This window comes from Eubalaena glacialis, chromosome 9, assembly GCF_028564815.1.
Source record: "Eubalaena glacialis isolate mEubGla1 chromosome 9, mEubGla1.1.hap2.+ XY, whole genome shotgun sequence".
Classification (NCBI taxonomy): Eukaryota; Metazoa; Chordata; class Mammalia; order Artiodactyla; family Balaenidae; genus Eubalaena; species Eubalaena glacialis.
In genome coordinates this window covers 105,761,352-105,776,877 of record NC_083724.1, presented here as the reverse complement: position 1 = coordinate 105,776,877, position 15,526 = coordinate 105,761,352, and the positions used below count along the sequence as shown (strand labels likewise).

General features: G+C 43.7%; 1 protein-coding gene across 1 annotated transcript in view; it reads right to left on the bottom strand.

Annotated features, from left to right (window-relative positions):
• SHC3 (SHC adaptor protein 3) overlaps positions 1 to 15,526 on the bottom strand; it is a 142,913-nt gene that overhangs the window by 56,180 nt on the left and 71,207 nt on the right. Inside the window, exons 3-5 of the mRNA XM_061199383.1 lie at positions 8,758 to 8,821; positions 6,390 to 6,509; positions 2,786 to 2,839 (exon numbers count right to left, since the gene is read on the bottom strand). Of these exons, the coding sequence (XP_061055366.1) occupies positions 2,786 to 2,839; positions 6,390 to 6,509; positions 8,758 to 8,821 (238 nt within the window). The remainder of the gene's footprint in view (positions 1 to 2,785; positions 2,840 to 6,389; positions 6,510 to 8,757; positions 8,822 to 15,526) is intronic.

Genomic DNA, 15,526 nt, shown 5'->3' with positions numbered 1-15,526 from the left:
TTTGAATGGGAGTTACAGTTTAATAAAAGGAATAAACATAAGGAGTCTATACATAATTTATTTTTGTACATATTTGTGTAACAAAATTAATTTGAGTCCACATTAGTAGTATATACAAGGAAATTCTTCTTTTTAAATTCTTACTCCAGTCTGAGAAATGCTCTTCTGGCTCCAAGCTAGGGAAGGAAGACTAGGCAAGAGATGTGATGTGTCCCTGTCACTCAGATGATCAATGGCCAAGCCAAGGACACAGCTTTTCCAATGCCAATAGTGATGCATTCCCGGCAGAGTGGGGGAGTGTATTGCTGTTAAAACAATGTTCTTGACATCACCCAGTCACACAGTGAGCACTCTAAGTTCCAAAGATGGGGCTGCCAAGTGCTTGTTCTGTATTTACCCATGTCTGTTCTCACTCCCCAAGTTTTTCTGAGCCTGACCATTATTCTTGCATTCTTTTGGTGATCTCTTAGAACTGCTAATAATAGTAGATTATAACTGTAGTATTCCTTTTTTAATTGCAGGGATTAACTGTGTTTTCCAGTCTGTCTTATTTGACATTTCAAAATACCATTTTCTTTCCCAGTAAACTGAGGCACAAAGCAAAAAGTAGATATATACTTAGCAGCAGAACAAGGAATAGGACCTAGAATTGTTGGTTTTATTTAAAACGTATACTAATTGTAATGGTTATAAATAAATTTGGAATGAGAACTCATGCACAATGTGATGTGCATTTGAATTGCTTAAAATAAAAAGTAACCAGGCTTCCTGTCCCCTGGAATCATGACATTTTCTGTATTAGAAAAAAAAAATATTAAAAGTTATGAATTACTTTAAGGGTCACTGAATGTTTCCTTTTTTTAAGAAGAGGTGATGATAGGGAAAATTGAAAATATTTCACAGGTCTTTGTGCATAGTGGAGAATAAAATAATTTTAACACAGGACAATGTATTTGGCTTTCCATTTTCTAGATCTCTGCATCTCTACTCAATGTCAACATGAAGATGAGGTTTGAGACAAGTTCTTGAAAGGAGATATTGATGCAGGTGTGCAACGTTTCTGCCTCTTATTTTTCAAACTGGGTTACCTTCCAAATTTAAGAAACTATGGTTCTAAGCATCGCATTAGGCAAGCAAGTAGACAGCCACTGCAAATTAACTAGATCCGGTTACAGATATAAGTACAGATATGTGTATATGTGTAGTACAGGTAGAGAATGAGTGTATATACATGTCTAGATGTAATCTTCAGAAATGCTCCTTAGATGGGCTTTATTATGGAACACTTCCACTTTCTAAACATACATCTCAGTGAGATATTTCATTTTGCAGTGGATCATAAGAAATTAAAGGATTGGAAAGAAAGTAAAGGAAGGGAAGGGAAGGACAAAAGAAGAGGAAAGCATCCTGGAAGACTTCTGAAAATTAGACCCTAAGTATGAAATAGGGCCAAAGCCAGTGGAACCCACTGAATGAGATGTTTAAATAATGCTCTGGTCATCCTGTGACACTTTAGCAGAGGTTTAAGGGCAAAGAACCATCTGCAGGGTGGCCAAATCCCTCTCCTGCCAGTGTCCTTGGCTCAAGGGTCTGAGACAGGGAGACGCCTGGGGCCTCTCCCTGAAGCCTGCATCTCCCCAGCAGGAGCTCAGTGCTGGGGAGACAGGAGTGATGCCTCCCTGGAGGCTGTAGCAGGTGGGAGAGGGAAGGGCAGGCCCAGGCTTTCCTGTAGCTGAGACACTCAGTGTCATGATTATACTGTCCTTTGGGAACATCGAGATTGGAGCCAGCAGTGGAGATCACTCCCTCGATTTGGGTTTCAATGTGCCAACAGCAGTTCTGCAATCAGGTTACCCAGGTGGGAGTATGGGAGGAAAGATATATGAGTTAAATACAGGGCATGGGAAAAATCCCCTTCCCGGGCTAGAAATAGACAAGGTTCCTGGCCTTGGGATAAGGAGTAATATAATGCACTAATCACTCAGGCTACCTTGGACCAGTAAACTCTTACATAAAATCTGAGCATTACCTACCGATAATTTGACAAAATAATACAAACAACAATAATGATAACAGAAACACTGCCCTGTCTGAGGAGGAAGTGGTTTTCTGAGTCCTGCCTTTCCTGACACTGAAACTGAATGCTGGCATTGTATCGCAGAATTCCTGACCGAATGTGGGGAGCAAATTCCCTTGTTATTCCACCTTGTTAATAAAAGAAGCAATGAAAACTAGAACATTCTCGTATTCTCTAGCCTCTCTCTTTTTCTCTCTCTATCTCTGAAACTCCTTCCCTGTTGGCAAAACAAAGCATTAAAAGACTACAGTGTTAAATTTGGAGAGAAAAATACCAATTTCAAATATTTATGAATAAACCAGACTAAGTAAATTCACAGCCTTTGAATAGACTTAAAATCCAAAAACGGAAGACTCCAAGGGAGAGCCAATAGAAAAACAGGAACAAAGCAGGATTAGCAGAGTCACGAGTGCACTCCAGGAACTTGAGAAACCAGGGAGCTATGTCATTCCCCCTTAAGAAAGCCAGTGCTTCAAGGATTTTTGACAGCTTTTTACTAATGAAATGAAATTTAATGGTAGGTCCTTGTCATGGGTTGGTTACCCCTAAAAAAAATGAGAGTCAGGAAGAGCTTATGAAAGGGAAGTGGAAATAGTTGGTATCACAGTTAACTTTCTTTATAGGGTCCTAAGAGGCATGCTTTTGAAGCAGGGCCCCTTCGCAGCAATTCTGACAAGAGCAAGAGGAAACAACTCCAAGGGCACTTACCGGGTCTCCCCCAGAGGCGAAGGAGATGGACTGCATATGATGATTCGCTATAATCTGCCAGGTCCAAAACAAGAAAAGAGATGTGCCGTTATTACCTTTCCCATGTCTTGGAAAACTTACTGTTTGTTGGCAGGCAATACAAATCCACAAGGATTCCTGAAAATTGGTAAAATTCATACCCAATGAAAATAACAATTATAAAAGTAATAACAATAGATAACCCTGAATGAACTTTCACAACGTCAGCCGCTCATCTAGCTGCTTTGCCAGAATTATCTCATTTAAGTCTCACAGCAGCCCTATGAGGTAGGAACTATTGCAATCCCATTTTACAGATGAAGAGCCTGAGGCCCAGAGGGGCTAAGCTGCTGGCTCAAAGCCCTACAGCTAGTTAAAGGCAGAGCTGTGACCGAACACAGGGGATCTTAACAACCATGCCTCTTTGAGAAGGAAAACGTCTCAACCACACACCAAAACATGTCAACTGTGCAGTTTCTGTTTCCAAAGACACATGGGGTCTTTGGTACAGACCCCATAGCTGGAGTGGAGGGAAGTGTGGCTGTCCCCTACTTCATCCCATTTGTATCATGAGCACATGAATTAGAAAGCCTGCATCCAAGATCAAAATTGGTGTCCTCTCAGGCACTCTTGTAATTTATCAATTTAAAAACCAGCGAGGATGTTCCAAGTTAATTTTAAATTGGGAAATTTCCATTAGCATTATAAACTGCAGCATACGGTGGGATTTAGTAGACACTGAGTAAATTAGGAGCTGCCCTAAATTTAAAAGGCTACATAAGTCTTCCACGCTATTTTTATCTTTTTAAAGACAACGTAGTGACATTGAAGTAAATTTCCGGGGGTGGGAACAGCAATCTCGTCTCCATCCCAGCATAACCAGGTTTCTTTCTGCACAGCCCCCTCAGGTCCTCGCCGGCAGGCAGGCAGAATTTACAGAGCTGTAATCCTACCATCCAAGGGATTTTTCCAACCATGCTCCAGTAAAACTCAAAGCAAAACTATAACTGAATTACAAGATAAAATGAGATATTTTTAAATGCTTACTTCACTTGTTGGCACTTGCAAAACTACTCAGGATCTAGAAAAACCTGAGTATATAGATGAATAAAAACAATGAGTCCAGCTCTGTAGCCTGTACCCAAAACCAGCTGGATCAGACTAATAGTTGCCCTTTGCAGCTTTCTGAATTCTGCCTCTAGTCCAGGGGCAGAGGGCTCCCAGGAGAGCAATGAGGACATAGCAGTCCCCGGATGATGACAAACTATGACTTCTGTTCATCTTTTGCTTATTGAATTTTTTGTTTATTTAATTTTTGATTCTAAAGCAGCTCTACAACTAGGGTTTGGAAATCAACGTGAACACAAAGATTTAAGAAAAAAATAGAAATCATATTTGGTCAACGTGACCATTACTGAGTGATTGTATGTTGTCCCTTTGGGTAAGATAGAAATTGAAAAGGAGAGTAAGAAAATTAGAGCTAATTAACTAAAGGATGTGTTTTGCTCTGAGGGTGTTTCATCTTGCTTCTTCTCCTTGAGCGCTCTGAAAAGGAGAGCTAGCTTTGCCTTTCTGCTGGCTCTCTGGTTTGGGAAGGGTCTGCCCACTCGGACTCCTTCTGTTTGCTACAGCCCGGCCCTTAACTCGGGAGAGGCAGAGGGATGTGAACTCTGGGTCCTGCCAAACCTTCCTCAGACTGTGCTCATGTCATCCGAGCTGCTGTTCCCCAGGCATCCCCCCAGCCCCGCACTCCCTCCCATCCACATAAACTAAGGGCAGGACAATGAGACCTGGACACACCCAACCAGCCCCCAACCCGAGGATGGGAAGGCCAACCATGGTGACCTCATCGTTTCTGCTCTGAGAGTGTGCCTCTCTCTCCCTTTTTTTATTTTTTGAGATGCGACTGAGGTAGAAGGGGGAATTAGGACATAAGATCTCACAGAATTGAGGACTGTGGTCTGAGGATTCCTAGAAACAAAAGATGCAGCAGCCACATGAATAAGAATGGAAGAGAACAGACTTGTGGTCGCCCAGGCAGAGGGGGCGGAGGGAAGGACTGGGAGTTTGGGGTTGGCAAGTGCAAACCATTACATATAGAATAGATAAACAACAAGTCCGACTGCATAGCACAGGGAACTGGATTCAATATCCTGTGATAAACCATAACGGAAAAGGATTTTCAAAAGAATGTATATAAATGTATAACGGAATCACTTGGCTGTACAGCAGAATTAACACAACATTGTAAATAAACTATACTTCAGTTAAAAACAAAAAGAATGGAAGTGAGCATGTGAGGGCAGCGCCGAGCGAGGTGCGCCCGGAGCCACCACGGCGCTCAGCAGGAGGCAGCTCCAGAGAAACGCTGAGCCTCTTGCACGTTCTTTATCTGCCACCTAACGACTGGTTACCCATCCCTCGGAAGGGCCGATGAGAAAAGACAAGGGATTATCCATCAGTTGAGTGAGGACAAAGGAATGGAGTGAGAAGTGGCACCCACTATGTCAAAACACAGCCGAGGTGTTGCCTCTCATTTCTATGCTAGATCTAGAATTTATTTCAACATCTTGGGTTGGGGCAGGGGTGCGGTGGTGTCCCATTCATCCTAAATGAAGCTGGGGATGCTGCTTGCCTACCTGGGGAATACGGAAATCAATAAATATGAATATGTATAGCAACATGATGGTACTCCTAGGCATCCCTGGTAACACACTGCCAGAGTCAGGAAGTGTGTCATTCAGAGGTCTGTGGATTGCCCATCCCTCTCCATGTAGGCACATCCGAATCCCAGCTCACACTGCCAGCAACAGAGGCCCAGACTGGGCAGAGCAAGTGAGGGATGGCTTCGCTCCACCTCCCACCTTTATGGTTTATGAGCATTTTCACCTCCTTTGCCTCCTTTGGCCTTCAGAACTCCCCTGTTGGTTCCAGGACAGCTACTCATACACCCATTTTCCCAGCTAAAGGAAATAACAATCAGAGAAACTTAAGATATAGACACTGAAGAAAAACCCAACTATCTTAACAGAGTTTGCCTCAGTAAGCATCGTCGTCCCCACCTCAGTCAGTAAGGACCCCGTCCACAGCGGACATGCCATAGATGCGCCATACTGCATCAACCCATGACACTGCCAACTAAGAGAGGCTCCACAATAACAACCCGCGAAGAAATAAAAAATACTGTCAATTAAACCATGACATGCCACCATCTCAAAGATGATAAATGTGAAAATAAAATGTGGACTGTAGAACCAACAAAATACAATATTAAAGAAAGCTAAATAGGCCAAGGACATTGAGAGGAGACTTCTGCGCATACACACACCTCTTTTTACACTGTAAGTAAACCGATGAGTTCATGCATTATCCTCAAAAAAAAAGGTAATTTATAGCAGAATTCAAGAGACCCAATTCCATCTATCATTCTGTTGGCGACCTTTGGAAGTGGCCAGAGTTTGTGGACTGGTGAAGATTTTACACAAATGTGCTCCACAGGGACCCGGTAAAGCTGGAAATGGGAAGCCCTGCGCAACAGCCACGGTTTGGGGGCTATGGGCAGGGCAGGGCCTGAGCACCTACAGACCTGTTTCGAGTCTGGGGTCCGCAGGTTCAGGCTGGCGGTGGATATGGTCAGGGAGATGCTCATCCCCGCAAACTGGAGGTTGCTCTTGCCCAGGATGCTGGACAACATTTTGCTCGGAGGCTGTGAAATCAAGCAGCATTATTTTAGATTTCCGTTCACAGGAGGCCACATTGTCAAGGCCTCTACGCTGTTATCTTCCACACCTTCAACCTCCACCGTCCCCTCTCATCGGGCACGTGAAGGCAACATTCCAGGAATGAGCTGGGAGTGTGGGATCTGACACTAACACACAAACTCTAGAGTACGCAATAGGCAAACTGTAAAGCATCTAATATACACACACTGAGATGAGGACTCTGCTGGAAGGTCAGAGGTGTCAGTACACCAGGGAGCTCCTGTTGGGATGTGTCTCATGGGGTCACTCATAAGCCCTAGGAAGGAGCCACAGGCCAGGGCCTGAAGCTTTGCAGCCTCAGAAACCAGTTTCATCCTACCAGGAGTCAAACTACTCAGGACCAGACTGAAATGGAGCAGCTCATGGGCTGATGAGCAAATAAATGGTCCAATTAAAACCCAGGGGTCTGGAGCCAGCACAAGGATGGACAGACCCAGTTCTGCTCTAACTGGTGCATCAACCAGCCCTTCAGAACTGTCCTTGGCACAGGGACCCACTAGCTGTCCCTTCCTTCCTTTTCAGAGTAGAATATGCCCTCTTTTGAGATGCCAATTAAAAATAGTTCTTAACCAAGTGGGCATCGCTTTTGAATCCCCTACCAGAGCTATTTAAAAATAGAGATGCCTGGGCCCCACCGCAGAGATTCTGATTAAGCATAGCAGGGGTGAAGCCCAGAAATCGACATTGTTTCCACCACTTTCACCAAGAGGCCTGAGAGGGAACCCCGAGACTTGCTGGTAGTGTACCAAGTGGCTGTGAAAGACGAGGTTCCTTATTTCAGTTCTCAGATGCCCTCCTAGTTCCTGTATTCAAGATTCAAGATTCTGGAGCCTTGCCTGGCTTCTATGTCCACTGGAACACAGGCTGGCACATCTAGATGAGTCTTCATCCAAAGTTCTCTGCCTGAAACCCAGTTGATCTGACGGCTCACAAATGTCTCCAGGCTACGAAGACAGAGCTGACCCTCAGCCCTGGGAGCAGCAGAGGCAATCACACAACCTGCCCCAGAGCCTCAGCCTCAGGACAGACTCGGAGATACTCACAGGGATGCGCTCCCCACCATTCAGTCCAGGCATGGAAAAGTCTGGATGGTGGATATTTAACTTTGTATTCACTACACACTTAAGAAAAGAGTTTTTCTGAGCTTTGTCTTAATCCAGTTTTTTTCTTCTGGTCCAACCACCTCCAGGATGAAAAGGTCGAGTCCAGGGGTTGAACGTGCAGCCCGTGGAGCCAGGTGGCCTGAGCTTGAGCTCAGCTCCACCACCTTCTCGCATTGTGGGTTCTCATACCTGTGCCTCAGTTTTTATCATCTGTAAAATGGGGATATTCAACGGTGTTCTAGAGCTGTCTTGTTCCAGCTAATGAGAGACAATTATTAAATTTTTAGGAATTTTATGAGCTGGCCATTAAAAAGAGCTGCTATTAAAAATTAATTTATGTAAACTTACAATTAAATCAATTACACTTTTTAAAAAACAAACAATAAATACTCAAAACTCATCACTTCCTAATTGTTTCTACATTAGCTATTACCTATGCTGTTCAGGTTATTTAGTGTGGACAATGTCCTTGTCCACTACATGTAGTGGGGACACTGTGTAACGGTGACCTACCGCACATCTCTTCCCAACTCCACTTTAGAGATGTCAGGTTAGAGCTTGAAATCGGCCATTGTGGAAGCATTTATGCCACAGAAACTGGCAAACACAGCAAATTTAGTGCTTCTCAGTCTCCACCTCCAGCCCCAAGAGCCTGTTGTTAAACTATTACCAGCACACCACTGAGGGCATCAACCACAGAGTTGTTCTAATTAAATGAACTAATGTACATAAAGGCTGAGAAGAATGCCTGGCCCTGGTTTACGTGTCTTTCGGTGTAGACCTGGGGTGTTTATTTTGACAACCCTATCAGTTAGCCTTGATAGCTAACTTTCTTCGTCAACCATGTGGCAAAGAGGGAATATAAGCTCTTTTTGTTTTTAGAAGTGACAAGAGTCACTGTGAGCTACCCCCTTTAAATCAACAGATGTCTCTTTGTTCCCCACTGCCCGGCAAAAAAAAAAAAGTGACAAGAGCCGGGCCATGGAAAAGAGAAACGGAACAATTGTGTGTGATTAAAGATGCTGAGTGGTGACAGAAGAGAGAAAAAGTAAAGGAGACACAGGTAGACACGGAGCTGAGAGAACAGTACCTTTCTTTTCCTGAAGGCTCCCTTGGCGCCAGGGACGGCTTCGCAAACCCGGCTGATGGCTTCCCTTAAGAGAACAGGAAGAGAGAGGTCCATTTTATCCCATCCTTCAGGATTACATAACCCAGATGTTCTACACATGCAAAAAACAAAACTAAGCAAACCACATCTTAGAGCCTCTGGCTGGCAGTATCCTAATTCTTTCTGTTGCTGTGGTTGTATCCTAAGGGTGGGATATGAATCGATGCCACACTTTCTTTTTTCTTTTTTTAATGTTTGGTTAAGATTATATGTTAGAAAATCAGTACCCTGAAGTGCTGAAGTGTACTCTCCTGGATGTTCTCTCCATGGCCATAGTCATGGCACAAGGCCCAAACCTAATCAAGCATTGCTATTGATTAAGATCTTTCTGAAGTGAGTCAGAATGTAATTAAAAGAAATTTGGTCCTCTGAGTTTTATTCCCAGCTTGTGCAGTTACTAAATATCATAAAATCAAGAGGATTTTGAAGGAGAACAGGAACTCCAGGGGTACACAAATGAGCCAGAAATGAGGCTCTGCGTAGGCATTTCTAAAGCATATACAGTGTGCTGGGCACTGTCTTGAGGAAGGAGGCAAGGAGCATCCTAGGTACCAAGGGGGCCTGACAGAAGGACCAGCTGCAGAGGGTCTGACCCACAGGTCTGCCCAGGGCAGGAGGGCATGGGAGCAGTGGGAAGGTGAAAAAGTAAGACTAGACAGAGGCTGCTACAGTCCAGAAGCTGGAGGCTGGGGGGGACGTGGCTTGGGCAGGTGCTTGAAAGCAAGCATAGCTCAACTTCGTGACTCAGCCTCAGTGAGAAATAATGGGTGATATGCCAAAGACAGCTCCAAAGTCCGGAGCCGAGAAAGGAGCTGGGTGAACTTCTCAACTCCCACATGGGGAAGGACAAAACAGTAAAAGAACACAGAAAAAAAAAAAAATAGGAATATGGAGAAACACTGAATGATAAAGAAGACAATAGGTCCTTAGAAACATTCCACAAACTTTCTCAGCTGAATACTTCTTGAAATTATTTTCTATCATCTAGAAAAATAATTACTGTCACAATACCATGCTTTTAAGAGAAATATGACCTTGTCAAATTAGGTGAGAGACTATTAAGATAAGCTTCACATTTGCCATTCAATTCATTGTACAGAGAGAAGAAAGAAATACTATTCTAAAAGTTCAGATGCCATAAAAACTGTAGATTATGAATCACCATGACTCAGAAAAAGTTTGTTTGAAAGAAACAAATGTTTTTTTGATGTTTATCCTTAGTCATTTATTTTATAATAATATTCTAAAAGTGGTTCTATCAAAATAATCATCCAAAGTATTTTCTAAAGGTAAATTCCTTATTGAAGAGAGTCAAGTTGTTTCTCTAGAGAAACATGTACAAAAAGTATCTATATTTTATCTGTTTAACTTTTAAAGCTTGATGTGTGTCTGCACTGTGCTTATTATATTAAATGATACATTTAGCTAAACAAAGCAGCTCAGTCCCTGATAGTCCCAATAGGCTGGAAAGACATTATTTGGTGGAAAGTTTCCAGTAAGTCATTCCTTAAATACCCCTAGTAAGCATCGTATTTCTTTTCCCATCCACTGACGTAGAGGATAAGAGAAAATATCAGTCTTGGATGACAGTTTTCAAAAAGGAAATGTCAAATGTCTAATTTATTATATAGGTTACACATCATCAAACGTCTAATCTAGTCAGGCTATGAAGACTGGGCAGCAAGCCTTGCTACTTATGTGCCACTTTGGGAGACGGAGGTGGAAACAACCAGTGAGCATTAAGAGTGGGATTGTGGAGAAAATGTTGCAAATAATAAACATGGTCTATCAAACAAATCCTCCCACAGAGAGGCAAGCAAGCATCTCAGAGAACATTCAGAGACTCAATATTTTGGCCTTAAATTTTGCAAATGTAAGACATTCCAGAAATTTCTCAGAGCTCATGGACTCAAGAAAGTCCTAGGGATCCCCCCTGTGGGCCAACCTTTAGAATCCCCAAAGAGATTTGCAAACCAAGCTGCTTTTCAGAAGAATGCTCTCCTTTCATCACTGGCAAAAATTTGTTTCTGATGCTCAGATAAATTGTGTGTGTGTGAATTCTCACTTCAACCAGGTTGATGGAATCTATTTCTGTTTGTTTGAAATAGAAATGTGACATAACTATTGGTAATTGCAATAGTTAGATGACTGAAATTAGTAACTTGAACTCCAAAGTCTAATTTAAATATAACCATTCTTATCGTCTCTCCTTATTGCCTAGCAGAGTGCCTTTTGGTGAGTAGAGCTATTTTAATTGGTTCTTTTAGCAATAATTATTTAGCTTTGTGTAAATCCATTTAATCCCAGTTTGAGCCTCAGGTAGTGACTTTGCCCTGTTTTTAGTAATGGAGAGTGCTTCCTAACATTCTGTCCAGTAAGACCCCATTTTAGTAAGCCAACCCATGACCTTGGGGTTCAGTTAATATGAAAATGGAATATTTGGCACCTCCAGAGTCATCTGAAAGTAACTGAAGCCAGCCCCAAATGCTAATCCTTACTTTCTCATGACTTCACCATCTTCCCCTTTTGTCTAAAATTCTCATCATTAGAGCCAGTACCTTTGACATTTTAATAGCTTTTTCATTAGAATGTAGTATTGGATCCTTTGAAATCATGCAGCACCATCTTACTCCCTACTCACCCATCTCATTGCTACCCACCCAGCCTCCCCAAACACACATACACACACACACACTTGTATTTTACAGACTAAAAAATAAAAAAAAAAAGGACATCTGGGTTATTTCTACTCATTCACTCCTATTCTAGTAGGGGGGTGCAACAAATGAACACATATAATGGTAAATTGCAGTCAATTTCATGAAGAAACAAGAAGGAGAGATATGTAGAACATGTAGATAAATAGTACATGCCACCCCCAAATATGTCTCTCTGGTATAAGGATCATTTTGAGCTGAAGGCAATTGAGAAGAAGCAGATACAAGAAAAGTCCCCTGCACTTCCCCTATTGGCCTAAAAGCAGGACATACATTTGTAAAGGCATCCCCTTCCCCTCTCTACCAAGAAGGACAGACATTAATCACTGGAGACAACTCTAGACCCTGATCAACTAAGAGATGCACCAAAGGAATCTGCATAACAAACCTTGCTACTAGCTCTTACCTTCCATAAGTTTCCTCATACATTTACCTTCCCACAGCTTGTCACCCCCAGAAACTCAAAGTCTTTTTTTCTGTGTCTTGTCAATTCTGTACAGATTTTTCATCTTCGATTAAGATATAAGCCCAAGTTCTAACCACTTCTTTGAGTTACTCATCACTGAATTTCACTGCGAGCATGTGCACTTCATGCTTTAATCAAGTTTGTTTTTCTCTTGTTAATCCGTCTTCTGTTAGTCTAATTTGCAGGGTCCCAGCCAAAGAACATAGAAGGGCAGAGCACAGAAGTTTTTTTCCTTCCCTACAGGATAAATGCTGTAATGCATGTCAGTAGCGGGGAAGAGTTACCCAGTGAGTGGCATTTGAGTGCCTGGGCAACTATCCAGGAAAAAGGTAGTTGAGTTCCTATCTTATGCCTTACATGCAAATAAATCCTAGATGGATTGCAAATTTAATTTGTGATGAAACCATAAAAGTACTAAAAGAAAATTGGGAAGACATTTTTAATCTCTGAATCTTAGAATGATACAGAAACCATAAAAGAAAATATTGTCACAATACCATAAAAATAAAACTTTATGCACAAGAAAAAAAATGGTAACATTTCACAGCCAAAGAGATAATTGTCCTAATATAAGTCAATAAGGAAAACATCAAAAACCCAATAGAAAATGAGTAAAAGATATGAACAAAGAGTTCACACAGGAGATAAATGGCACTTGAAAATATGAGACGATTCTCAGCTTTACTCATAATAAGAATACAAATTAAAGCCTATACTAAAAGTCAATTTTCACAGCTGAAGATTTAAGCTTGATAAGAACTTGTAGGTAAAGTATCCCACATCAGTGAGAATGTAGCTTGGTGCAGCCTCCGTGGGGGCAGATTGGTCATATCCCTAACAAAACCCTTTCATCCAGCAGTTCTACTTCTGGGAACAGAAAAGGCCAGAAGACTCACATACACACTACTGATTGCAGCAATGTTTTAATAGAATGATAGGAAACAATCAATATCTATCAGGGGCCAGTTCAATAAATTATGGTACCTCCATAAAATGCACCGTCAACAGCATTGTTGATGGTGCCCTCTCCACTCTCACCTCCCTTTTCTCCTCAGCTCCCCCTAGGCCACACTTGTTCCTACTAACTGTTCTGCAAAGTCGCCAACACCCTCCCTGGCACCAAATCGACAGGCAATCTGCTGTCCTCACTTCCTTGACACACTTCTTTTCCTTGACTTCTTGATCCCACAGTCCTCTGACGTCCTCCACCATCCTGGGTGCTCCTGGCCAGTTTCTCGCCTTCTCCGTGACTCTACCTCTAAATCACGGAGAGCCCCAAGGATCCGTTCCACCCACCTCCTCTCTGTCCTCTGTGTGACCTGCATGAGTGGATGGTACAATCTGAGAACGAGTTTACTGCCCCAACGTCTTCTGCCTAAATCCACTCGGGGCCAGCTCCTTCCTGGCCCCGGACGAAGCCCCGGGCATGCCCCGTAGCTAGTCCACTCACTTCCAGAGAAGAAGATATCCTCAATAACTTACAACTTACTCCATTTTCCTATTTTTAGAGGTATAAATTCTCAGTCCCAGCATAATAATAAAAACGCAGAACATCATTTAAAGTTAGAGCTCTCCTCCTTCCCTTAGCACTGTCTGGGGCCCAAAACCTCCCAGTGGCCAAAGAAGGAGGTGCCTCCCAACCTTCTGGCTGCAGTTTCTGACCCCTTGGCTGGGATGGTGGTCTGGGGGTGCCTATGAAGAAGTCAGGGAGCGCTGAGTGACACTGACAGCCCCGGCTGGGCCCTCTGGCCAGGGCTGAGGTTTGCAGCCGACTCTCCTCCCACAGCCACTTACCTTGTTTTTTTAAGTCTCCTCCCCCAACCCCGGGAATGTTAGGGTGCCCGTGCTGTGAAATGGACAGTGTCTGTTCTTCATCTGCCCACACACCTTCCCCCTCCTGGCCCCAGCACCCATGTGGCAGGTCCAGCCTCTTGCCGCTGACACGGCCCCAATCTTTAGCAGTAAACTTTCCAGGGTGGGTCCAGTGGGCTCATGGCCCCATTAAGGTGCCTCCTGCCCACAGCACCTTCCATCAGCGGGAGGTAGTTTCTCCCCAAACACACTCACTCCTGCTTCAGGTCTCAGTGGTGTGGTCCAATGGGCTCCCCAGGCTCTGGGTGACACATTCCAAAGTCAGCGTCATCTGCTGAAAGCCCCTCAGTCTATCTGAAGCAAGGGGGAACCACCTGGCCCCTCCCACATTATCAGGGTAGGGATCACAGGACACAGGACTCTAGCCAAAGAAATCCTCTCTGTAATTCCCAACCTCATTCATTATACTTTCCAGGTGAGTGTTGAACAAATAACAGCAAAATAGATTCCCACACCCATCTTGTCTTCCCAAACCCTGCCTGGGTGGTCCCACACCATAGCCCTTCAGGACTGCTGGAGCCATGCCTTGACTTGGATCTCAGCTAAACAAAGACAGAGTCTAATTTTACTCTGCGGTTACCTCCATCCACTCCTGTTCTAAGGTGTCTTATTGTCTCTAGCTCCAAAGGCCTCATTTGTCTTTATCTCCAGCCTCATTTGTCTTCATCTCCCAGGATGTTGGTACCAAGATTTTATAGACAATTACCACATCCAATTGATATCTCCAGCTCATTGTCTAAAGTCTCCTCAGACTTAATCTTTTCAAACAAAGCCTTGACTGTCCCCACCAAAAGCATTCCTACCCTGGTCTTCCCATGGTGGAAAATGGGACCATGGTCCTCTAGAGAGCTGCCCTCACCCCCACCCAGGAACTGTCCTTGATCCTCCTGTGCCACGCCCACACCAAACCCATCACAGCCCTGACCACCGTGGAGAAGGCAAGACATTTTGTGTTCTCAAGAAACCTACAGGGCAGCAGAGGAGACTAACAACTCATGGAATAGCCTAGAGAAAAAAGTAGCCACAGCATGGGCACTATCAACTACTAGAGGGCAATTCTGTCTTTCAGAGAAATGAGAGGGCATGTACACCCAGTCCACAGAGAAGTCTCATCACTAAAGGAGCTGGAAACCAGGGGCGGTAGAAGATCTCTGGAGAAAGTACAGATTGGAACTGGGACCAGAGGAGCGTGACCCGATGGAAGTGTGAGGGGCAGTGGCTGTGCCCGGAAATGGCAGACTGGGTCAGATTTGCAGAATGATGGCAAAAAGAGGCAGAGGAATTTAGAATTCAGACTCAGGTCCAAGAAGCATCCAGGGATGCGCTGAGGGGTGATAAACAGCAGAGGCTTTTTAAATAGAGCTGATATGATAGAAAGAGGATTGAATGCACATTAACCTAGCAGCAGTGTGCAAGACACAGAAAGGGCTGAGAAACAGCAGGCAGGGGGACCAGCCCAGACTTCTGTGGTGAAAATGACAATGAAAAAGGGCCCATTTGGAGAAGAAAACTCACAGGCCTGCCTGATCATGGAGAGTAGAGCTGAGGGTAGGGCCATAGACAGCTCACTCTCACCGTGGGGACAGCCTCTCTCCCTCCCCAAGGACGCATGAAAGCAGCCGATTATCTCCATCGT